At 42.5% G+C, this 26,796-nt stretch overlaps 1 protein-coding gene across 1 annotated transcript in view; it reads left to right on the forward strand.

Annotated features, from left to right (window-relative positions):
* The first annotated feature begins 1,825 nt into the window (after window positions 1-1,825).
* Window positions 1,826-26,796, forward strand: part of LANCL2 (LanC like 2) — a 98,823-nt gene continuing 73,852 nt past the window's right edge. Inside the window, exon 1 of the mRNA XM_040246360.1 lies at window positions 1,826-2,351. Coding sequence (XP_040102294.1) covers window positions 2,163-2,351 — 189 coding nt within the window. The 5' untranslated portion in view covers window positions 1,826-2,162. The remainder of the gene's footprint in view (window positions 2,352-26,796) is intronic.

Here is a 26,796-nt window from a genome sequence, read left to right on the forward strand (position 1 = left end):
AATCCTTTCATTAGGTTTAGATTTTTGGTCTTCGAAAACATTGTTTGTCCTTTTATGTACCTGCCAGTAGTTATCCATGATTATCACCAAGATTTTAAGAAGGAGAAAAACTATCTTTACCTCACACCAGGGTGTGAACAAAATGTCGCCTTGCCATTGCAGTAAACCAGGGAAGTTTTGATCATGGAGCCATCATCCGCTGTGGTTGCCCCCAGTGGGGCACCCCAAGGGGATTCATAATGAAGAAAAAAACGATATTGAAACCCCAGATAGGTAAGATGCAGATCAAAGGAATAATGTCAATGAGCCTGGACTCTTGCATCTTAGAAGGGCACTAAAATCATTAATTTGTGAAGTCAGGAGTTTTTGTGTGTGTGTGATTAGCAGTAAGTTTTTGATATTCAACTACAGGGTTTTTTTTTTTTTTTTTCCCCAGAAAAGTCCTATGTATCCTGGCTCCTCCTTTCCCTCTTTGGAACAGTTCCTCAGAACTATCTGAGAGGCTGCCATCGCAGGCTATAGTCCTCAGTACGGCCATGGAATAAAATGTAATTGTCAACCTTTAGACTGGGCATTGGTTTTTCAGTCAACAAGGGGTAGAGAGAGGGCAAAAGTCACTAGGCCTAACACACCAAAGCCAGCAGTGAATGTTTCTGCTGCATATACCTGTGGCATCAGGGTCTAAATAGCTCAGGCTTTGGGAAAGATCTGCTGGGTGTTATTTTGCCTAGAAAAGTCCATGCAGTGGGAGAGGGATGGCTCCTAAGACAGATGAGTCTCAGCAGTTAGGGGACTGAATTTCCTACATGAGTGTGAGCAAGCTCTGGGAGATGGTAAAGGACAGGGAAGCCTGGCGTGCAGGGAAGCCTGGCGTGCTGCAGTTCACGGGGTCTCAAACAGTTAAACACGACTGAGTGACTGAGCAACAACAAGAAGGTATCACAATTCAGGAGTATCAGAAAATGTCCTCATTGAGGTTGAGAGAAAGATGGACACTGGGACAAAGAAAGGAAGCAGGAAAGTGGAGTGGGCCTTCAAGGCATCCTGGTGTATCAGTTCTGTTTCCTTGAACACTGACAATATATGTTTATGCTGAGTAACACCTTTACAGTGATTTTCTCCTACAGTGGAGTTTTCCATGATCATCCTATGGGTAGAGGCTGTTTAACCTGTTTATCGTAGTACAGTTCAGGGGAGACACCTGGACAGGCAGGAGTAGGAAGCCAGGCTACAGAGGCAGAATAGAGCCTTTATTGTGGTAGACATTGTTTTCCTCTATCATGTCACTTTTGATTTATTAATGTATACCTTTTTTAGTTTCAGAAGAGTATTCATATCATGCTAAGCTATGCTTACTTTTCTCACTAACTTGGAGTCTCCAGGGCAGAAACTCTCTTTTGTCATCACCTAGTACCAACCGGCATTCAATCATGTTTAAATGGATACAAAAATTAAAAAACGAAATAATGGAAAAATATATTACCCTCGAGGAGAAATCATGACATCTATAAGATCTATTTAGCTTCAGATAATTAAGGAAATAACAAGAAGAAAAAGAGAGAACCAGTAAAGACTGTTAACTCTGTTGTGATCATACAACTGCAAATTCACTTGCTCGTGTCCTTTATTACACACGTTATGTTCCTGGGCAATTTAACAATTACTGAAGGAACTTCCGGGTCAATGAAATATTTAGGTGATTAAGTATGCTTTCACATTACCTGCCGTTACCTAAGATATTCGTTTATTCAAAACAAAGGGGCTAACCTAAAAGAAGAAAAAAAAAAAAAAAGAAAAGCGTTGGCTCCTCCTCCAGACCCCCCCAACGGCGGGATGACAGGGAAGGACCGCGCCCTCCCCGGAGACGCTGTCCTCGCGGCGCCGCCGGCCGGCTGGAGCCTCCTCCTCCTCGGAGGGGACCCCGTACCGCGGAGCCTTGGTGACTGCAAGGCGCCGCAGCCTTCCCGGGGGCCCATCCCCAGACAGGTCGGGGCGGGACCGGGCGCCGGCCGCAGCCACGTGTATGCGCGGCGCGGCGCATCCGCCGCTTTCCTAGGAATTACCGCCGCCCGCCGTGGCCGGGCCGAGCGCCTCTGAAGAGGCTTGTCCCAGCTCGCTCGCCGTACCGCGCGGCCCCGCGGAGGGCAGGGCGCGCGGCCGACATGGGCGAGTCCATGTCCCGGAGGCTCAAGTTGCAGCTGGGCGGGGACGCAGATATGGAAGATCGGGCGTTCCCCAACCCTTTCCCGGACTACGAGGCCGCCGCCGAGAGGCAGGCCGATGAACCGCCATGTTCTCGCACCCAGCTCTCCCCCGAGGAGCTCGGCCTCCCTTTCCACAGCGACGGGAAGGTGAGTCGGCGCTAGGCTGCTAAGCCCGGGAAGCACCAGGCCCGGAGGGGAGGGGCAGGGGCGCCAGCGATGGTAGAGTCCAACTGCCGCCCCCTCGGGCCGACGTCACCCGCCGGCGCCGCGCGGACGTCACGCTTCCGCGTCGCCTGGGTCACGGCCTGACCCGGGGGACGCCAGGGGCGTGAGAGGCTCAGCCTAAGGGGGCTGGGCAGGGGGCCGCGTGGCCCTGGAAGGCTGTGAACCTCTGTGCTGTTAGTCTCTTTCTTCGTGGTCGGCGCCTCCTGGCTCCTCCTGCCAGTCCCCTAAAAAAAAAAAAAAAATAGTCACAACCTGAAAGGAGTGTTTTATTTGATGACAGTGTTTAGGACTTCAAGCCAGGGAGACAGCGTGTCATGTAGCCCTGAGAAACTGCCGGAGAAGGCCGGAGAGGGAATTAGGATATATTTAAGTTTGTAACAAGGCTCCAGGCAGTTTGCACATCAAAGTTTATTGTTAATTAAAGAAAATGGATAATCTCAAATTAAGGAATTGACTGTGAATGGGAAGATGCAGGAGTGTGGGGTTTTTGAGGTCTTCCCTGTCCTGTGCGTGTCAGCTATCTGAGGCCAGCATCCTGGTTTTTTTGATTTCTCACATGCCTCCGAGCTCCTCAGCACTGAGGCTGAGGATCGGGGGGTGGTGGCATCTGCTGAATAGCAGGCATTGTTTTCTGTTTTGAGAGCCCTCATTCACATTTGGAAGCCCCAAAACGCTGAAGGCTGGACACGCGTTTACTTATGTGGTAGGAAATGTTTCTTTCACAGTCCCTCTCCATGGCTGGAAATTCAACCATATGTGAGAGACTTTTCATGACTTGTTTTTTTGTCCCGCCGCTCTGGAAGGATGTCTGAGATCAGAAGAAAGTTCTTGTTGATATGTCGCTCCAGGTGTTAACTTCTGGATTCGGCCCATTGATAGATAATGGAAGATTCACTGGATCCTCTACCGTCTAACCTATTAGCATTCAGAAGATCTTTCCTTTGTTGCATCTTCCCATACCTAGAATACACTGTTACTGTTACGGAAAGCATACAGATCTCTATTTTTTTTTTTAATCAGTTGCTTTAAGTCACTGTTACATTTTTTGGAGGCCTGGCTACACATCTAAGAGAGGGCAATCTTATAAAATAGACATAAGCAATTTGGCTAGTAACCTTGACAAAGTCAGTGTAGCAGAGAGACAAAAGCATAAACAATTTGGAAACAACAAATTAAAACATTTGTTAATTTAATGAGTTGTAATCCAGTTGCAGTAAGCTTTAAGTCCATAGGAGATCAGCTGGAGAAGCCAGATCTTGGCAGGATCAGGCAGAGAGAAAAAGATAAATGTTTTATCTTTGTTTACAAAGGCATACTTTATCAACCTGTTGTAGGTCACAGCATAAGAAAAAAAAACTTACTGGAGAACAGATTCAAGTTAGTATGTTTTCTAAAGTCAAAGATGTAAATCATGATTCGTTAGTTCATTTAGTTTCATGTAGTTGATTCCTATTGATCTGCATGAAGTAATCAGTTTTTCCATTAGTTTGTAACTTGTTACCCAGTTTAGTGGCAGATGGTGACTGTAGCCATGAAATTAAAAGACGCTTACTCCTTGGAAGGAAAGTTATGACCAACCTAGATAGCATATTCAAAAGCAGAGACATTACTTTGCCAACAAAGGTCCGTCTAGTCAAGGCTATGGTTTTTCCTGTGGTCATGTATGGATGTGAGAGTTGGACTGTGAAGAAGGCAGAGCGCTGAAGAATTGATGCTTTTGAACTGTGGTGCTGGAGAAGACTCTTGGGAGTCCCTTGGACTGCAAGGAGATCCAACCAGTCCATTCTGAAGGAGATCAGCCCTGGGATTTCTTTGGAAGGAATGATGCTAAAGCTGAAACTCCAGTACTCTGACCACCTCATGTGAAGAGTTGACTCATTGGAAAAGAACCTAAAGTTCGCCTTCAATCATTTGACAATGCTTTTGAACTAAAAATACCAAATAAACTTAATTTAACATTTGTCTCTGAGATGTTTTGGAGATGTTCCTTCGAACCATCTATCTCCTGAGTCAGCTGGAAGCTAAAACAGGTTAGTTAGATTTTGATATTTGGGAATTTTGTTAGAAATATAAAAAATGTTTTAAAACACAGTATCATAGGTCACTGAAAGAATACTTATTCAACCAAAATAATAAAACAAGTAAAGGAAAACAAATAGAGATCACTTAAGGTTGCAGAAACTCACACAATTTATTATTAAAAAGGAGCACTTTTCCAGGAGCACTTCTCCAGAAATCCAGTTCCATTCCTGCACTAGCTTACTTAACAAAATCCATTTAGTCAACTTTAATCTAAATTTAGATAATCCTGGATATGGATAAGACTTTTTCCTTTTTCTTTCCAAAATCTCTCAACACTTTCTGTATTCAGCCTGTCTCTCATTTTCCATCTAAGTAAAATCAACCGGCTCATACTTTCTTTTTCCTCAATAAAATGTAATTTCATTTTTCGTATCTTCTTTCTAAAAACATACATTCCATTTCTTACTGTATACTGAAAGTTACTGTAGCATTTCTCATAGCTTTTTAATTCCATGTTTAAATTAGAATCCTCAACTCTTAAAACCTCAATTTTAGTAAAGTTAAGTAAGCAGTTATGAACTGTGTTACCTACCATTGGCATTCTGTAGATAGGTGTATAAACACTAGTGATAACTTCTAAAAATATTTGTTTTCTTACAGAGAACATCTCAGTTCAGTTCAGTTCAGTCATTCAGTCGCTCAGTCGTGTCTGACTTTGTGACCCCATGAATCGCAGCACACCAGGCCTCCCTGTCCATCACCAACTCCCGGAGTTCACTCAGACTCACGTCCATCGAGTCAGTGATGCCATCCAGCCATCTCATCCTCTGTCGTCCCCTTCTCCACCTGCCCCCAATCCCTCCCAGCATCAGAGTCTTTTCCAATGAGTCAACTCTTCGCATGAGGTGGCCAATGTACTGGAGTTTCAGCTTTAGCATCATTCCTTCCAAAGAAATCCCAGGGTTGATCTCCTTCAGGATGGACTGGTTGATCTCCTTGCAGTCCAAGGGACTCTGAAGAGTCTTCAACACCACAGTTCAAAAGCATCAATTCTTCGGTGCTCAGCCCTCTTCACAGTCCAACTCTCACATCCATATATGACCACTGGAAAAACCATAGCCTTGACTAGATGGACCTTAGTCGGCAAAGTAATGTCTCTGCTTTTGAATATGCTATCTAGGTTGGTAACTAACTTTTTTTCCAAGGAGTAAGCGTCTTTTAATTTCATGGCTGCAGTCACCATCTGCCGTGATTTTGGAGCCCCCCAAAATAATGTCTGACACTGTTTCCACTGTTTCCCCATCTATTTCCCATGAAGTGATGGGACCAGATGCCATGATCTTCGTTTTCTGAATGTTGAGCGTTAAGCCAACTTTTTCACTCTCCACTCTCACTTTCATCAACAGGCTTTCTAGTTCCTCTTCACTTTCTGCCATAAGGGTGGTGTCATCTGCATATCTGAGGTTATTGATATTTCTCCCGGCAATCTTGATTCCAGCTTGTGTTTCTTCCAGTCCAGCATTTCTCATGATGTACTCTGCATGTAAGTTAAAAAAGCAGGGTGACAATATACAGCCTTGATGTACTCCTTTTCCTATTTGGAACTATTCTGTTGTTCCATGTCCAGTTCTAACTGTTGCTTCCTGACTTGCATACAGATTTCTCAAGAGAACATCTCAGGTGATACCAAACATTTTCATTAATATTCCCGAATACTTTGTTTTTCTACTTAGTAATCGATGTCTCAGTATCTTTTAGCTATTTAATACATTTTCATCACATCAGTTAACATAACTCCAGAATTTTTAAGTTTTCAAATATCTGGAAAGATCATTTTAAGTAGTCACTTCTAAAAGATAAGTGTTTTAACTCTAAAGCTCTTATTTACATTCACTTTTAAGTTTCATTATATCAAGTTATTTTCTTGCAAGAGATCCAGTAAGGTCTTATTTATTAAACCTAGGTAAAATAAGCTTAACAGCATGTCTTATTTTAATTAGATTAACAAACTTAAACCTTAATATCAGGTATCAATTTAACATTGACTATTTCTCAGTTCATGTGAACCTGAAAGTCATCATGGCCAGATTCTTTAAAAGTAAGAGCTTTTTATGAAGATTGCTGCTACTGCTAAGTCACTTAAGTTGTGTCTGACTCTCTGTGACCCCATAGATGGCAGCCCACCACGCTCCCCTGTCCTGGAGATTCTCCAGGCAAGAACACTGGAGTGGTTTGCCATTTCTTTCTCCAAGGCATGAAAGTGAAAAGTGAAAGTGAAGTCGCTTAGTCGTGTCCGACCCTCAGCGACCCCATGGACTGCAGCCCTCCAGGCTCCTCCATCCATGGGATTTTCCAGGCAAGAGTACTGAAGTGGGCTGCCATAGACCTCTTTTAAAATCAAATTCTAATTATATTTTTTTTGAAGTAGAGATATTTTATATGTATAATGTGGACACAGATATAAACAGGCAAACTCGAGATCTTGTTGCAGGAACGAGGCTCGAAAGTTGACTCTTTTCTAACACTCGGAAATGTCCGAGGAGACACATTTGCTGACAAAGCAAGAGATTTTACTGGGAAGGGCCACCCAGGTGGAGAGCAGTAGGGTAGGGGAACCCAGGAGAACTGCTCTGCCACTTGGCTTGGAAGTCTCTGGTTTTATGTTGATGGGATTAGTTTTCGGGTCGTCATCGCTCAGCCAAGATGGATGCCGGAGAGGAGGATTCTGGGAGGTGGTCAGACGCATAGTGTCTCTTTTTGACCTTTCCCGAACTCTTTGGGTTGGTGGTGGCTTATTAGTTCCCTGTTCCTTACCAGGACCTCCTGTCATAAAACAACTCATGCAAATGGTTACTAGGGTGCTTGGCCAGGGTGGGCTGTTTCATTCATTGTGCTTCCCCTAACAATCTCACGGCTTCATTTAAAAGCTTAACTAAGAATCAGGTATTACCATATAAAGTTACTAGTTTACAAACAGTTGGAATACATTAAAGTTGCTTGCTGAGTTAATTAAGGCTTACTGTCTGTAAGGTGTGGCTGAGGAAACAATCTCAGCAGCTTGGATTTAAAACTGCCACATTTTTTCCCTTGGTTTCAGATCTTGCCAGTGGCTTGAGCTAATTCAGGTCTTTATGGGCTACATTTACATTTCTGTTTTTTCAGACATTTGTGAGATAAAAACCGTTTCTTAGTTTCCCAACTTTAGAGTTTAACTTATTATGCTTTCAAAGGTTTGTATAAGGCATTTAGCAAAGACTTTTCTGAGTTTATAAATTAAACAAAAGCAGAATCACTATTTTTATTTTCATTAGCCCTTGCACGTTAGTCCCCAGTTTTACTAATTTTGTATGGCTCAGATAACTGTTGCAGGGAGGAAGCCAATTCTGACTCCATGTTGGAGCTGTTCTTTGACTTGGTTTTCATTGCTTTAATCATACTTAGTAGCTTGCCTCAGAGGACATTCCCCGTCTGCTTCACTATAAACTAAAATGCTTTTGTTCAGCTCATAGAGAAATAATCCATCCCTGCCTGCCTACCTGTGATGGCTTAAAAAAAAAAAAAAAAAAAAGAAGACATTAACACACCCTTTTCCAAAGGCTGGCTCTTCCTGGAGATGTTTTTCAAGACTGAAGACCCTTTTACTTCCTCGCTGACTCTCCCTCTCTGTTTTGCCTGTTGACTTTAGTTCCTCGTTGCTTCTCTCTCTCTGGCTCTATAAAAGACCCTGGCATCCAGACCTCCACAAGATGGTCGTTTTGAGGAGCTAGCCTGCCATCTTCTCAGTCTTCTGGCTTTCCGAATAAAACTTTTTCCTTGCCTCAACACCTCATTTCTTGGATTCATTGGTCTCTCCTGGGGCAAGTAGAGTGAGCTTGGACTGAGTAACAAACTATTGGTTTCCTCAGTTGTCTATTACAGTATAATTAAATGAGAGCTGTAACTGCCTTATATAAAACCTATTTAATTATACCAATTTTATATACTTTTATCTAAATTCCACCAACTTTAATACCTTTAAGTTTAGTTTTCGTTAGGATCTAAACAGTAAGCTTTGGTCCTAGAGGAGAGGTTTTAGAAGGTTTTTTTTCTTTTCCCTGTTCAATTACCTACTTTTATATATAAAGCTCTGGGATTCCCAGAGTGTGGTTTAAGCCAAGGAGTTCTGACCCTTTGGCCTAACTATCCCAAATAATTATTGGTCAGATATCTCTGTAAATTTTTCTAGCCCCTTAAATACATAAGTTAAAACTCCTGTAAATAAAACAGACTTGATTGGCTTTAAAGATGAGGATGAGTAGGGGGTCTCTTTTGGCCCATTTAAACTTCAGTTCAGTTCAGTTCAGTCACTCAGTCGTGTCCGACTCTTTGCTACCCCATGAATCACAGCACACCAGGCCTCCCTGTCCATCACCAACTCCCGGAGTTCACTCAGACTCACGTCCATCAAGTCAGTGATGCTATCCAGCCATCTCATCCTCGGTCGTCCCCTTCTCCTCCTGCTCCCAATCCCTTCCAGCATCAGAGTCTTTTCCAATGAGTCAACTCTTTGCATGAGGTGGCCAAAGTACTGGAGTTTCAGCTTTAGCATCATTCCTTCCAAAGAAATCCCAGGGTTGATCTCCTTCAGGATGGACTGGTTGGATCTCCTTGCAGTCCAAGGGACTCTCAAGAGTCTTCTCCAACACCACAGTTCAAAAGTGTCAATTCTTCAGCGCTCACCTTTCTTTACAGTCCAACTCTTACATTCATACATGACCACAGGAAAAACCATAGCCTTGACTAGACAGACCTTAGTCGGCAAAGTAATTTCTCTGCTTTTGAATATGCTATCTAAGTTGGTCATAACTTTTTTTCCAAGGAGTAAGCGTCTTTTAATTTCATGGCAGCAGTCACCATCTGTAGTGATTTGGGAGCCCCCCATAATAAAGTCTCTCACTGTCTCCACTGTTTCCCCATCTATTTGCCATGAAGTGATGGGACCAGATGGGACCAGATGCTGAATGTTGAGCTTTAAGCCAACTTTTTCACTCTCCTCTTTCACTTTCATCAAGAGCCTTTTTAGTTCTTCACTTTCTGCCATAAGGGCGGTGTCATCTGCATATCTGAGGTTACTGATATTTCTCCTGACAATCTTGATTCCAGCTTATGCTTCTTCCAGCCCAGCGTTTTCTCATGATGTACTCTGCATATAAGTTAAATAAGCAGGGTGACAATATACAGCCTTGATGTACTCCTTTTCCTATTTGGAACCAGTCTGTTATTCCATGTCCAGTTCGAACTGTTGCTTCCTGACCTGCATACAGATTTCTCAAGAGGCAGGTCAGGTGGTCTGGTATTCCCATCTCTCTCAGAATTTTCCACAGACTATTGTGATCCGCACAGTCAAAGGCGTTGGCATAGTCAATAAAGCAGAAATAGATGTTTTCCTGGAACTCTCTTGCTTTTTCAATGATCCAGCAGATGTTGGCAATTTGATCTCTGGTTCCGCTGCCTTTTCTAAAACCAGCTTGAACATCTGGAAGTTGATGGTTCACATATTGCTGAAGCCTGGCTTGGAGAATTTTGAGCATTACTTTACTAGCATGTGAGATGAGTGCAATCGTGTGGTAGTTTGAGCATTCTTTGGCATTGCCTTTCTTTGGGATTGGAATGAAAACTGACCTTTTCCAGTCCTGTGGCCACTGCTGAGTTTTCCAAATTTGCTGGCATATTGAATGAAGCACTTTCTCAACATCATCTTTCAGGATTTGAAATAGCTCAACTGGAATTCCATCATGTGCACTAGCTTTGTTCATAGTGATGCTTTCTAAGGCCCACGTGACTTCACATTCCAGGATGTCTGGCTCTAGGTGAGTGATCACACCATTGTGATTATCTGGGTCGTGAAGATCTTTTTTGTACAGTTCTGTACATTTAACCTTAGATAATGTAATAATGTCAAATCTTGTTTTCATCACATGAATGTCTATTTTATTTACCCAATTTCAAATAACCATCCAAAGATTTCTTTATTCACTTGCAGTAACTCCTTTTTAAAAAAATTCTCACTGTTATTCAGTCGCTTAGTCATGTCTGACTCATTGTGACCCCATGTACCCCAGTACACTAGGCTTCCCTGGCCTTTACCATCTCCTGGAGTTCGCTCAAACTCATGTCCATTAAGTTGGTGATGTCATCCAACCATCTCATCCGCTGTCATCCCCTTCTCCTCCCACCTTCAATCTTTCCCAGCATTTCCCAACTAGTCCATTCTTCTGTATTTGTGTGGATCACAGCAAACTGTGGAAAATTCTTAAAGAAATGGGAATACCAGACCACCTTACCTGCCTTCTGAGAAACCTGTATGCAGGTCAAGAGGCAACAGTTAGAACTGGATATGAAACAACAGACTGGTTCCAAATCAGTAAAGGAGCATGTCAAGGCTGTATATTGCGGGAGTCCAGCTCCAGCAGCCAGGGATTCAACCTGAAGAGATGAACGGTGTCGACCAGAGAAATGAGACAGCCTCTCAGTTTTCTTGGACTGCCTATTTATTTCAAGTTTAAGATTCTCTTTTATACTTTTACAAAAACATTAGGTCAGAGGTTTCACATTTTCAGTTCCCCCTTACCCAGATTTATTATCTCCATAAACCATTGTTGCTCTTCAAACAAGAGTTCCTGCTTCAGGGATTCTCTTGAATTCAGCTTTACCATCTATTATCTACCTCCTCTAATGTGTCCTATAGTTAACTTGTGATTATATTGGAACTCATGCTACATTCCTCAGTTTACTACTTATCTTCCTAAATCCTGTTTGCCCCTAACATCCTGAGTTCACTATCTCTTAAAAAGGCTTCTAGCTATAGTGTCTCTAAAAATTCCTAACTTCTATAAGCTATAGTAAAATATGCTAACTTTACAACATTCCTTAAATCTTTAATTTCTAACTATTTTAATTATTTCTAAGCCCTAAATTCAGTAAACTCCTTTGCCATAAACATTTTCCTCACAAATAGGCTTCAGATAGCAATCTCTCCCATGGCCTCAAGCTGCGGCCTATGTGCTCATCCTGGAACACTCTTTTGTAAAAGTCCTTAAACAAATGTCAATGATTAACTTTATGAATTATTCTCTGAGCACAGCTGCAGAAGGCTTTGTGCCTTTTCATGCTCCTCTCAAGAACAATAAGCACCTTAATATTCCTTTTCCGTCAACTCAGCCGAGGAGAGGAAAAAACAAGTCCGAATTACAAGGCCTAACTCCTTCATCCTGGAACCATGCCTTTGGAATGAGGAGAGGGGTCTGGGGCCATGCCTCCATTGTGTCAGTAATGCCTAACACGGCTCCCGACAGTATATTGTCACCCTGCTTATTTAACTTACATGCAGAGTACATCATGAGAAATGCCAGGCTGGATGAAGCACAAGCTGGAATCAGGATTGCCAGGAGAAATATCAATAACCTCAGATATGCAGATGATGCCACGCTTATGGCAGAAAGCAAAGAAGAACTAAAGAGCCTCTTGATGAAAATGAAAGAGGAGAGTGAAAAAGGTGGCTTCAAACTCAACATTCAGAAAACTAAGATCATGGCATCCAGTCCCATCACTTCTGGCAAATAGATGGTGAAACAATGGAAACAGTAAGAGACTGTTTTTGGGGGCTCCAAAATCACTGCAGATGGTGACTGCAGACATGAAATTAAAAGACGCTTGCTCCTTGGAAGAAAACCTATGACCAACCTAGACAGCACATTAAAAAGTAGAGACATTACTTTGTCAGCAAAGGTCTGTCTAGTCAAAGCTATGGTTTTCCCAGTGCTGTGTATTTACCATTCCTTATGATCACTAAGTGGTCATGTATGGATGTGAGAGTGGGACCATAAAGAAAGCTGAATGCTGAAGAACTGATGCTTTTGAACTGTGGTGTTAGAGAAGACTCTTGAGAGTCCCTTGGACTGCAAGGAGATCAAACCAGCCAATCCTTAAGGAAATCAGTCCTGAATATTCATTGGAAGGACTGATGCTAAAGCTGAAGCTCCAATAATTTGGCCACCTGATGCAAAGAACTGACTCACTGGAAAAGACCCTGATGCTGGGAAAGACTGAAAGCAGGAGGAGAAGGGGATGACAAAGGATGAGATGGTTGGATGGCATCACCAACTCGATGGACATGAATTTGAGCAAGCTCTGGGAGTTGGTGATTGACAGGGAGGCCTGGTGTGCTGCAGTCCATGGGGTCTCAGAGTTGGACATGACTGAGCGACTAAATTGAACTGAACTGATTGTTCCATATCCGGTTCTAACTATTACTTCTTGATCTGCATACAGGTTTCACAGGAGACAAGTAATATGGTTTGGTAGTCCCATCTCTTTAAGAATTTTCCACAGTTCATTGTGATCTACCCAGTCAAAGGCCTTAGCGTAGTCATTGAAGCAGAAGTAGGTGTTCTTCTGTAATTTTCTAGCTTTTTCTATGATTCAACAGTTATTGGCAATTTAATCTCTGGTTCCTCTGTCTTTTCTAAATCCAACTTGTACATCTTATACCAAAAAAAAAAAAAAATTCTGCGTTGGAAATAATATCTAGACTTTCCTTCCAAGGTTTTGCTATTGATTTTATAATGCTCTTATTAGCATCTGTAAGACATATTGAGGTAAAGTAAAGGCTATAAGGGTTACGAATGAAGCTGGTTAGTTTTTCTACTTTGTTTTAGACAAAAGAAATTCTCAGGTTAAACATTAGATGGTTTTCTCATTTTTAATGTGATTTTTGTTTTATTGGTACCAACAAAACAGCTGTTTACAATGAGAGTACCCTACATTTCCTAATCTGCTAGTTTCTCTAATTTTAAAAGGATCCATTATTTGGCCACCAATAAATTAAATTTCAGCAGAGATTCAAACCATGCAAAAAGACCTGGGATCAAACCCAAGTCTCTTGTGTCTCTGGCATTGGCAGGAGGATTCTTTATGTCTGGTGCCCCCTGGGAAGTTCAACCTTTTATAGGCCAAACCCGAACAAATAAAACACAGAACAATCTAGGATGATCAGGTAGAACATTTACATCTCAAAGACACAGAGAAATAATAGCTTCCCCCTGAAGGCCTTTGTTTAAGGTTTTACCAAGCTGGCTTTTAATGTAATAAAAGAGTCCCATCAATTTTTAGGGCTTCCCTGGTGGCTCAAACGGTGAAGACTCCGCCTGCAATGCAGGAGATCTGGGTTTGATCCCTGGGTCAGGAGCATCCTCTGGAGAAGGGAATGGTTACCTACTCTAGTATTGTTACCTGGAGAATTCGTCGGAGAGAGGACCCTCGCAGTCTACCATCCATGAGGTCACAAAGAGTTGGACATGACTGAGCAACTAACACTTTCACTTTCCTTTAGTATAATTTCTTCAATTATAGTATATTATATAATTAAGTGAAAGAGGAGAGTGAAAAAGTTGGCTTAAAGCACAACATTCAGAAAACGAAGATCATGGCATCTGGTCCCATCACTTCATGGGAAATAGATGGGGAAACAGTGGAAACAGTGTCAGACTTTAGTTTTTTGTGCTCCAAAAATCACTGCAGATGGTGACTGCAGCCATGAAATTAAAAGACGCTTACTCCTTGGAAGAAAACTTAATGACCAACCTAGATAGTATATTCAAAAGCAGAGACATTACTTTGCCGACTAAGGTCCATCTAGTCAAGGCTATGGTTTTTCCTGTGGTCATGTATGGATGTGAGAGTTGGACTGTGAAGAAGGCTGAGCGCCAAAGAATTGATGCTTTTGAACTGTGGTGTTGGAGAAGACTCTTGAGAGTCCCTTGGACTGCAAGGAGATCCAACCAGTCCATCCTGAAGGAGATCAACCCTGGGATTTCTTTGGAAGGAATGATGCTAAAGCTGAAACTCCAGTACTTTGGCCACCTCATGCGAAGAGTTGACTCATTGGAAAAGACTCTGATGCTGGGAGGGATTGGGGGCAGGAGGAGAAGGGGACGACAGAGGATGAGATGGCTGGATGGCATCACTGACTCGATTGACGTGAGTCTGAGTGAACTCTGGGAGATGGTGATGGACAGGGAGGCCTGGCGTGCTGCGATTCATGGGGTCACAAAGAATCGGACACGACTGAGCGACTGAACTGAACTGAACTGAACTTAAGTAGGTACTTGGCCAGAATGAACTCTGTAGATACTGTCCTTGAATCTGGAGTGTTAGTTGGAGATTGACTTTCTGACACCCATTGTTTTGCTTTTGAGAGATTTTAAGTTGAATATGTCAGAGATAAAATTACTAGTGAAATTATGTGGTGGGCCTTTGTGTGACTTGTGAGCCTAATTCCTCCGGGAGTCACCCCTGAGTTGTTTTAGCTCATCGTATTTGTCTCAGAATCTATCTCTAGTAGTCTGAGACCAGTGTGGTTGCTCAGATTGCTGAATGGCCAGTTCTTATTTGTGACCCCCAGGCAAGCAAGTGTTTTAATGAGTGACTTTCCCTATGGGACCACTGCATAGTATGAGGACTCAGCCTCAACCACCCCCATAAATTTCTTAGTCACCTGAGAAAACCATGACTACCTGAAAGAAGTTTTGTCCCTTTTGTTTGAAGCAAAGCTCTCATGGAATATCTTCACTTTTATTCTGACAAATTCTGTTAAGGCAGCCAAACTGAGGAAGAGCATCAAGTCAGGCTCTGACTTTACTGCTTAGGACAGACCACTCAGCCTCCCACGTCAGAGCAACCTCGGTCTTTCCTTTGAGCCCCCAGGTATTCCTTGCTATCTTTCAACCATCCCACGATCCAGTACCTTTCTATTGGGTGAGGATTTCCTTGATATCTTTCAACCGGTGTCCCCAGTGTCTTTCAACTGGGCAAATATTCCTTGGTAACTTTCGATCAAGCCCCGCCTAGTATCTAGACCCTGGGTGGCTATACTTCAGTGTCTTTCAACTGAGAGGGGACAGGTACCTGCTATACCCCACCAAATAAAACTCAGGATCATCAACCAGTACGGGAGATCTGAGAACCAGGAGAGACTCACTCAAGTCTGTCCAGACTCCCGAGGAAGCAAATGGGCAAGAGGGGCCTCTGTTGGTACCGAGGCTCTGGATCCTTGTAGAGTAGGTAGAGGAGAGGGATGTGCTTTGGGTCCTGTTGCGTTGGTCACCAAAACTGTTGGCTAAGAAAAAAATAGTCACAGCCTGAAGGTGGGGCGTGTTTTATTTTGTGGGAACGTTGAGGATTTCAAGCCCAGGAGGCAGCATCTTAGGTAACCTTGAGAAACAGCTTTAAGGAGACATGGAAGGGAGTCGGGATGTATAGAAGTTTGTAACAACAGGGGTAGGTAGTTTGAACGTCAAAGATTATTATTAAGTAAGAAAAACCATATATCAAGTTAAGGAATTTAGTGTTCTCCTATGTATGGGAACATGCAAGAGTCTGGGATTTTTGAAGTCATTCCTTTCATATGTACCTCAGCTATCTGGGACCAGCATCCTGTGTTTTTTATTTCTCTTGCCTGGAAAATCCCACAGAAGAAGGAGCCTGGTAGGCTGCAGTCCATGGGGTCGCTAAGAGTTGGACACAACTGAGCGTCTTCACTTTCACTTTCATGCATTGGAGAAGGAAATGGCAACCCGCTCCAGTGTTCTTGCCTGGAGAATCCCAGGGACGGGGGAGCCTGGGGGGCTGCCATCTATGGGGTCACATCGAGTCGGACATGAAGCGACGTAGCAGCAGCAGCAGCAGCAGCATCCCCCTGAGCTCCTCATCAGTCACACTGGGGTTGCGGGTGGGTGGCGACATCTGCTCCATCACAGGCATTGTTTTCACTTTTGTGAGTCCTCATTCACATTTGGAGGCCCTCGCTGATGGCTGTGACATTCTTGTTTACTGATATGGCAGGAAATATTTCATTTCACATGCCTTTGAAGTGTGCTCTTTCAGGGTGCTTGGAATTGTGGGCCAGGGCTCTGGTGTCTATTGTATGCAGATTTGTCCACCATTGAGGGCCCACCCCCGTAGCTGCAGAACTTACCCACTGGCCATCTGTTGGTACTGTTCCTGTGTTCATGTATTGTTCATACATAGTAGTGTCGCTTTGATGGGTCTGGCCTGTGTGCCCAGAAGTTGGAAGTGGGATATCTGGGAACAAACTAACTTGGTAGTGGAAAAGTAAGCAGGAAGGAACATGTGAATATCGGCACTCAGCTTTGCTGGGTTTGGTAAAACCACAAGTTCACTGGTTGCTGCTGCTGCTAAGTCACTTCAGTCGTGTCCAACTCTGTGCTACCCCATAAACGGCAGCCCAGCAGGCTCCCCCGTCCCTGGGATTCTCCAGGCAAGAACACTGGAGTAGGTTGCCATTTCCTTCTCCAATGCATGAAAGTGAAAAGTGAAAGTGAAGTTGCTCAGTCGTGTCCGACTCTTAGCGACCCCATGGACTACAGCCCACCAGGCTCCTCTGCCTGTGGAATTTTCCAGGCAAGAGTACTGGAGTGGGGTGCCATTGCCTTCTCCAAGTTCACTGGTTAGGTTATTGCTTTTCCACTGATCTCTAACTCCCACTTTACCTCCCTGGCTCCCCAAATATTTTATATTTGAAAAGGTATAAGTTCACCCAAGTTAAGGCAATTTTGAAAGAGCTATTACTGGTCTGAATGTGGAATCTTAGGCAAGTGACTGTTCTAAACTCTCTTTTCTTGTATGTAATTAAAAACTGGAGAACAATTCTTGATTCACAGGAATGTTTGTGACTAAAGTGCTCAGTCACTAAGTCTTGTCCAACTCTTTGTGACCCCTATGAACTGTAGCCACCAGGCTCTTCTCTTCATGGGATTTTCCAGGCAAGAATACTGGAGTGGGTTGACATATCCTCCTCCAGATTGAGTTAAAGCATCAATATATAAAATGGTCTGTTAGACTACCTTATGTGGCACCTAGTAAGCCCCTGATAGATGGATACATTGTCATTCTTCCTCTTGAAAATTTGTGCTCATGGTTTAGAATTCATATATTAATAATGATTTTTCTCTAGATTTCTCTTGTTTTTACATTATTTCTGTTATATTTGTGATTTAGTGTTCAAATCCTTTGTAGTAAAAATACATCTCTGGCAAACATTTTTAAAAATCTGTCACTCATACACATTACCATTGCTATCTTAATACTAAGTTTTAGAGTAAAGATGCTGCTGCAGGTTAAAGGTGTATGACAGGAACTTCTGCCCATCATTTGCGTCTCCCTGAGAACAGTAAAGAGTTGGGAACAGTAGAGTTTCATTTTCTACTGCAGAAAAAGAAGTAAACACTGCTTCTGAAATTGCATGTTTTTCTCTTTAACCTTTATATCTGGTAAACATAATTTTGACCTCAACTACATGCCAGACTGGCTTATGTAAATGGAAATTAAACTAAACAAATAACTAATGGGGCTTGTGGGGACCCACGCCAGCAGTTGTTGTTACATGCTAAAGGAAGGGGGAAGTGTTCTTGACATGAGAATGAGGGCCCATGAGAGGGGTTTCCGATTTTAAAAGGTAGAAATGAAGCTGAATGGGACATTATGGTTCCCCCCTTGTCTGCCCCTGCCCATGTCCTCAGTTCACCTTTTGTCTGTAAAAAACTTTACCCAAAGAATAAGTTGAATCAGAAAAGTGAGAAAATGCAGAAGCAAAGAAAAGCAATCAAATAGGACAAAATAATAATAGTTTAGTCATTAAGCATAGTTAAGGGCCTTTATTTCCTCCTCAAGGGCTATACATAATATTCTGAGCCATATCCTTTGAGGTGTTTTGTAGATACTGAAATCCCCACAAGGTGGAAGGAGTTAACTACAGTATGACCAGACTGTATCCATGAAATAAGCTCCCACAACTCTGAGAACTGGCCTCAGAGAAATGGGAGCAAACTGACCCTGGAACTGAAGACAAAGTATACTGAAAGCAATCAAGATGCTGCTGATCACACAACTGCATGACCAACTTCAAGATGATTGCTGGAGCTGACTGCCGTTCCTGTGCATCGTTCCTCCTCCTGCTTATACGCCCCTGAAGTTCACCTTTAAAAGCTCTAACCCATTGGTTGTCAGTGGGTTAGTCAGAGGCTGTCAGTCAGCCTTTGGCTTTGAGTCCCACCAGCCCTCCCCCTGGTTTGCCCTCCTCCAAAATAAAGCAGACTTTCCTTTCCACCAACTTTGCCTTTCAAGTATTGGTTTTAGAGAGGCCAGCAGCAGGACCCTACGTTTACTAACACAAAAAATACTTAGATTTAGGGAAATTTTAAAGTAAAATGAAGATTAAGTTCCACTGTCTTCTGTGCAGATAAATTACAATTGACAGATTATTACTTTTTTAATCCTTAGAATATTAAGGATGTAGTTAAAATAGAAGTTGTCAAGCTGTACATTTGTTTTGATAGGCATGAAGCTTCATGAAAATGAGGGTGTTATGGGTTGAATTGTGTCTCCCCAAAAGATGAAGTCCTGAGCCCTGGAACTTCAGAATGGGACATTTGGAAATAAGGTTATGTTGGATGTAATTAATTAAGGTCATACTGTAATAGGGTAGGCTCTTAATCCAATATAGCTGTTTTGTTAGAAGAGAGACAGGGACACAGGGAGAGAGAAGTTGACCATGTAACGATGGAGGCACAGATTAGAGTGAGGCATTTGTAAGCCAAAGAACGTCAAAGATTGCTAGCAAACAGAGCTAAAGGAGGCAAGGAAAGATTCTTCCCAGAGTCTTACCTTGGCCCTACCAACCCTTGATGACGGACTGGTGGCCTCGAGAACTGTGATACATTCAGGAGATAGAAACCAGACAGTGAATTGATAGGGAAAGTTTAATATAAAGAACTACTACCAACCATGAAAGTTGGATTAATGAGAGATTGCCTCATATAAACTAAAGGGAATTCTAAAGAATATAGGAATAGCCAGTATGAGGAGCAGCCCCATTTCTATGCCTGAGCGGGTACTCAAGAAGCCATTGTTACTGTCCACATATTGCTGTGTAATAAGTGGCCCCCCAAACTTAATAATGTCATAAAAATGTATTATCTCATATAGACTCTGAGGGTCAGGAGTCCAGTTGCTATAGGCTAAAGTCCAGATGCTTATTTGTTATTGGTTGTCCATAGGTTTTGGTTTTGTAACTTTGAGGCATTTACAGGCTTAGGTTTTAGTTCACTTATGTAGGCCACCAGGGCCACAGAGCCACCTCAGCCTAATGGTCTCCTTGTTTAATTAACAATATCCTCCTTTTGGTCATGTTCTCATACATGAAAGATAGACCTCATTGCTTAGACGTGCCACCTTCAGTCACCATTAGAGTTAAGTTGCTCTTTGTCGAGAAACTCATAGCTTATGGTGTCAGGTTCATGGAAGAATTGTGTTTGCTGTTTATCTCACTGTTCACTCGAATCTGTTTCTCCAAGAGCAGTGAGACCGTGTGATATACTGCTCACGGCTGTGAACATGTGTTTAAGATGGTTGAGAGAATATAGCCCGCTAGGGAGACTGATGGGGACTATTAGGAGGATAATACCAAGTGACTGAAGAATAGTTTTCAGCCAGGGGCGCATGAACCAAACTAGTTGGTATCAGCTAAATCAAAGAATATACCTGAGGGGCATCAGCCTGTTTTAGCCAAGTGTCTTATTTCCTAATTTCTTACATTTGCTACAATGTCAGAGGTATGTCCAGGTACAGCAGAAGGTACTGGCTTTGGTGCACACTCCTTGTTCAGCCAGTTAATGATCTAAGCAGTTCTGTTATCTAGAACCACCTTAGCAAGAAAACCTACTGACTTTTGTTGCACAGCTATGGCCTCAGGAATAGATTTAGTGATAGTTGCCAGAGTTAAGGAACATTACGTTATACATTAGCAGAGAAAAAAAACAAGTAGTGAAAAAGCGAAAAGAATAAAGGTTTTTTTTTTGAGATGAAGATCTTGTTCTGGGATCTCAGGAGATGCCATCTGCTTCTGGGCAGGAATCTCCCTGGTCAGTTTCATTTTATATCTCCAGCTGGTGTGCAGTTCCAAGAGTCCAGAGGAGCCCTTTTTAATTGAGGGCTGTGGACCCAAGATTCAAGGCCCTGAAATTTGGCTACCATCTGAGTATAAGGAGGAATTGGTATGGTCCCTTCAAGGACATTCAAGAACAATCACTAACAAGTGATCCAAATCAAAAAGTTGGGGAGAAAATTGGAAATATTACTTTGAAAAATCATAACCAGGTATTTGAAAAAACTAGAAGAGTTCAGGATCCAGTCCAGTTTACATGTATATAACAAACCTCAAAGACAATGAACAGGACTAAAATCTGATATACACAAGGTTGTATTACCATTTTCTACCAGACCACCTTACCTGTCTCCTGAGAAACCTGTGGGCAGGTCAAGAAGCAACAGTTAGAACTGGACATAGAATAACAGACTGGTTCCAGATTGAAAGAGGAGTACATCAAGGCTGTGTATCATCACCGTGCTTATTTAACTTATATCAGAGTACAGAATGCGAAATGCTGGCTGCATGGATCACAAGCTGGAATCAAGATTGCAGAGAGAAATAGCAGCAACCTCAGATATGCAAATGATATGACTCCAATGGCAGAAAGTGAAGAGGAGCTAAAGAGCCTCTTGATGAAGGTGAAAGAGGAGAGTGAAAAAGCTGGCTTAAAACTCAACATTGAGAAAACTAAGATCATGGCATCTGGTCCCATCACTTCATGGCAAATAGAGGGGAAAAAGTGGAAGCAGTACAGATTTTATTTTCTTGGGCTCCAAAGTCACTGCAGATGGTGACTGTAGGCATAAAATTAAAAGGCGCTTGCTCCTTGCAAGAAAAGCTATGACAAACCTAGACAGCATATTAAAAAGCAGAGATATCAATTTGCCGACAAAGATCTATATAGTCAAAGCTATGGTTTTTCCATCATGTATGGATGTGAGAGTTGGACCATAAAGAAGGCTGAGTGCAGAAGGATTGATGGTTTCAAACTGTGGTCCTGGAGAAGATTTTGAGAGTCCCTTGGACTGCAAGGAGATCAAACCAGTCAATCCTAAAGGAAATCAACCCTGAATGTTCATTGGAAGGACTGATGCTGAAGCTGAAGCTCCAGTACTTTGGCCACCTGATGCAAAGAACTGACTCCTCAGAAAAGACCCTGACGCTGGGAAAGATTGAAGGTGAAAGAGAAGGAGATGGTCAGATAGCATCATCAACTCAGTGGACATGAATTTGAGCAAACTCTGGGAGATAGTGAAGGACAGTGAAGCCTGATGTGCTTTATGTAGTCCACAGGGTTGCAAAGAGTCGGACATGACTTAGTGGCTGGACAACAGTGATAATTTTTTTTTCTCCTCAATCAACATCATTTCTATTTAAGATAATTGTAGTAAGGCTAATTTATTCGCAAAATAAGTCATCTCATTAAACTTGGTCTGTCTTAGTGAGGAAACCTCCTGGGGGTTGTCAAGGATCTCCTTCTGACAGTGGAACTGTTAAAAGATAAACTGAGGCATATTGCAAATGCTAAGAGTTAGGGAGCACAAATTGATTTGGATCAGGAAACACTAAAGTGAAAGTGGTTAGGAGCACTTTTCTGACAGGAGCCAGGAAAACAATGTGGGATTAGAGGCACTGACCCTATGAACAGCTGAATGTCCCCATAACTTAATTCCAAATAGGTGGTTCCTCTGTATTGAAATTCTTCCCTGTCAATGGTTCCTTATCTGTGGCTGTAACCAACCAGCAATTGTGTGGTAGTGTAGTATTTACTGTTGAAAAAATCCATGTACAGGTGGACCTGAGCGGTTCAAACCTGTCGAGTTTAAGGGTCAACTGTAGAGAAAAGTGTGAAAGCAAAGTGAAGACCTTGATTGGCTGTGATTTAAAGCCTCTGTGGTTGGTTGTCCTTGGTGTTTGGATTTCATAACCTTGAGGCACCTACAGGCTTAGGTTTTGGTTTGCTGAATTAAACTGCCACGGCTTCGGAGCTGCCTCAGTCTATGAATCTGAAAATAAATGGGCTTTGCCAGGCTGGGGGGAGTACTGAGTGAAGGGAGAGGGGAGTAAAATCTAACTGCTGAGGAGGGAGCGTGAGTAACATTGGGTGGTAACCAGGATGCAAAGGCAGATTGGAGCCCATTCTGAAGGACTTGATGGGTCCTAAGGATTTTAAAAGTTTTAAAATACAGAAATGAAGATCAAGAGAATTTTTACTTGTCTTCTATAACTTGGCATTATCTTGAACTGTTGGAAATGCTTCATTTTATACTTCTTCACTTAATTTTGTATATTTTTGTTTAAAAGTGTGTTCTTTTCACTTCAGAATTTGTTCAGTGTCATAATATATCATGGAAACTTAAGAAAATAGCAGTTTTAAGTTGCCCAGAAATTATAATTATTTTTTCTTCATTCAAATAACCTGATATGGGTGTTTCCCCTCAGAGTGAGAGTTTTGGACCCAAAACATCAGCCTTTCCTCCAGCCAGTTTCCAGTTTGTGATGTGGAAAGATAATGACATAAAAGCAGAAGTGAAAGCTTCTGGAGGGGACGAGAAGATACTGCAAATCCCCGTTTCCCATCAGTTGGGAACAACATGTGAAGTAAGGGCACTTCACCTGAGAACGTGAACTGACCTAGGCTTGACTCCTACATTTCTGCCACTTACTGGCTATGCTGTGTGCTGTGTGCTAAGTCTCTGCAGATGTGTCCGACTCTTTGCACCCTACGAACTGTAGCCCCACCGGGCTCTTCTGTCCATGGGATCCTCCAGGCAAGACTACTGCAGTGGGTGGCCTTTTCCTTCTCCAGGGGATCTTCCTGATGCAGGGATCAAATGCCTCTCTTATGTCTCCTGCATAGGCAGGTGGGTTCTTTACCACAGGCGCCACCTGGGAAGCCTGTTACTAGCATAGACATTGAACAAGTAATTTGGGCAGTGACAGTCCCTTCCTCATAGGTTGTGCCTATTTAATTAGTTAATGCATGTAAACACTTAGAATGATGCTCACTAATATAGGATAGTAGCATTTATGTCATCAGCTTGTACTAAAAGGTTAAGTTGAAAAGGTAATTGAAGTTCTTAGTATAATATTGTGATAATATACTATATTGGTTGAAAGTTTGTGTAGTAGTTGTGGTATAACCTGTTCCTCTTTAGCTTCAGTTCAGTTCAGTTCAGTCACTCAGTTGTGTCCGACTCTTTGCGACCCCATGAATCGCAGCACGCCAGGCCTCCCTGTCCATCACCATCTCCTGGAGTTCACTCAAACTCACGTCCATCGAGTCAGTGAAGCCATCCAGCCATCTCATCCTCGGTCGTCCCCTTCTCCTCCTGCCCCCAATCCCTCCCAGCATCAGAGTCTTTTCCAATGAGTCTTTGCATGAGGTGGCCAAAGTACTGGAGTTTCAGCTTTAGCATCAGTCCTTCCAAAAAACATCCAGGGTTGATCTCCTTTAGAATGGACTGGTTGGATCTCCTTGCAGTTTAAGGGACTCTCAAGAGTCTTCTCCAACACCATAGTACAAAAGCATCAGTTCTTCGGCACTCACCCTTCTTCACAGTCCAACTCTTGCATCCATACATGACCACTGGAAAAACCATAGCCTTGACTAGACGGACCTTTGTTGGCAAAGTAATGTCTGCTTTTGAATATGCTATCTAGTTTGGTCATAACTTTTCTTCCAAGGAGTAAGCGTCTTTTAATTTCATGGCTGCAGTCACCATCTGCAGTGATTTTGGAGCCCCCAAAAATAAAGTCTGACACTGTTTCTACTGTTTCCCCATCTATTTGCTGTGAAATGATGGGACCAGATGCCATGATCTTCGTTTTCTGCATGTTGAGCTTTAAGCCAACTTTTTCACTCTCCTCTTTCACTTTCATCAAGAGGCTTTCTAGTTCCTCTTCACTTTCTGCCATAAGGGTGGTGTCATCTGCATATCTGAGGTTATTGAGATTTCTCCCGGCAATCTTGATTCCAGCTTGTGCTTCTTCCAGTCCAGCATTTCTCATGATGTACTCAGCATATAAGTTAAATAAGCAGGGTGACAATATACAGGCTTGAAGTACTCCTTTTCCTATTTGGAACCAGTCTCTTGTTCCATGTCCAGTTCTAACTGTTGCTTCCTGACCTGCGTACAGATTTCTCAAGAGGCAGGTTAGGTGGTCTGGTATTCCCATCTCTCTCAGAATTTTCCACAGTTTATTGTGATCCACACAGTCAAAGGCATTGGCATAGTCAATAAAGCAGAAATAGATGTTTTTCTGGAACTCTCTTGCTTTTTCGATGATCCAGCAGATGTTGGCAATTTGATCTCTGGTTCCTCTGCCTTTTCTAAAACCAGCTTGAACATCTGGAAGTTCACGGTTCACATATTGCTGAAGCCTGGCTTGGAGAATTTTGAGCATTACTTTACTAGCTTGTGAGATTAGTGCAATTGTGCGGTAGTTTGAGCATTCTTTGGCATTGCCTTTCTTGAAAACTGACTTTTTCCAGTCCTGTGGCCACTGCTTCCCTGGTGGCTCAGACAGTAAAGAATCCTCCTGCAGTGCGGGAGACCTGGGTTCCATCCCTATGTTGGAAAGATCCCCTGGAGGAGGGCATGGCAACCTGCTCCAATATTCTTGCCTGGAGAACCCCCGTGGACAGAGAAGCCTGATGGGCTGCAGTCACTGGGGTTGCGAGGAGTTAGACATCACTGAGCAACTAAGCAAAGCCCAGCACGGCATATATATACTTGTATCTGTACTGGTATCTGTACATTTGCCCATATGTTGATGTGTATAATCTCTGTATATCAAATAAAGTGTCAATTAAAAAGCCATTTTTATTGTCTTGAAAAATGTAGGCAACTCATTGTTAGCTTTAGTTTCTCTGTGCATAACACGGGGATAATAACGTTGTTACAGAGTTGTCAGGATAGAATTAGATAAGTGTCACAGGTGCCTACATATATGAGGAGTGTAATAAATTATTTTATTCATAAACTTTCCTGGTGCATTATTCAAACTCAGAAGTTTGGTTCACAAATACCTGTTCAAAACATTACGTTTTGCTTTAGGAGTTATTTATATGTGCATGTTAAACACCTGTTTTGAGACTTTCCACTCTTCTATTTCAAATTAAGATCATGAATTTTTAAAGTTAATTGTCAATCTTTTCTGAAAGATTTCTGTATTTTTATATTTTACAATATTTTATATTGTATTTCCGCAAAGAACTTTTATAAAAAATACAGAAAATATAATTATTTTAGAAATAACCAATGTAGTTTAGCTTTATAACATTCTGGAGCATCATTGTTTGGGAAAATTGCCTAGTGTGGGGGAAAAGAATATTTTCTTGCTAATTGCAGTGTTCAGTTCAGTTCAGTCGCTCAGTCCTGTCCAACTCTTTGTGACCTCATGAACCGCAGCATGCCAGGCCTCCCTGTCCATCACCAATTCCCGGAGTCCACCTAAACCCACGTCCATTGAGTAGGTGATGCCATCCAACCATCTCATCCTCTGTCGTCCCCTTCTCCTCTTGCCCTCAATCTTTCCCAGCATCAGGGTCTTTTCAAATGAGTCAGCTCTTCACATCAGGTGGCCAAAGTATTGGAGTTTCAGCCTCAACATCAGTCCTACCAATGAACACCCAGGACTGATCTCCTTTAGGATGGATTGGTTGGATATCCTTGCAGTCCAAGGGACTCTCAAGAGTCTTCTCCAACACCACAGTTCAAAAGCATCAATTCTTCGGCGCTCAGGTATAGTCAACTCTCACATCCATACATGACTACTGGAAAAACCATAGCCTTGACTAGATGGACCTTTGCTGACAAAGTAATGTCTCTGCTTTTGAATATGCTATCTAGGTTGGTCATAACTTTCCTTCCAAGGAGTAAGCACCTTTTAATTTCATGGCTGCAATCACCATTTGCAGTGATTTTGGAGCCCAAAAAACTAAAGTCGGACACTGTTTCCACTGTTTCCCCATCTATTTGCCATAAAGTGATGGGACCAGATGCCATGATCTTCATTTTCTGAATGTTGAGCTTTAAGCCAACTTTTTCACTCTCCTCTTTCACTTTCATCAAGAAGCTCTTTAGTTCTTCACTTTCTGCCATAAGGGTGGTGTCATCTGCATATCTGAGGTTATTGATATTTCTCCTGGCAATCTTAATTCCAGCTTGTGCTTTCTTCAGCCCAGCATTTTTCATGATGTACTCTGCATATAAGTTAAATAAACAGGGTGACAATATACAGCCTTGACATACTCCTTTTCCTATTTGGAACCAGTCATGTCCAGTTCTAACTGTTGCTTCCTTACCTGCATACAGGTTTCTCAAGAGGCAGGTCAGGTGGTCTGGTATCCCCATC

The sequence above is a fragment of the Oryx dammah genome, unplaced genomic scaffold (assembly GCF_014754425.2).
Source record: "Oryx dammah isolate SB20612 unplaced genomic scaffold, SCBI_Odam_1.1 HiC_scaffold_9, whole genome shotgun sequence".
Taxonomy (NCBI): Eukaryota; Metazoa; Chordata; class Mammalia; order Artiodactyla; family Bovidae; genus Oryx; species Oryx dammah.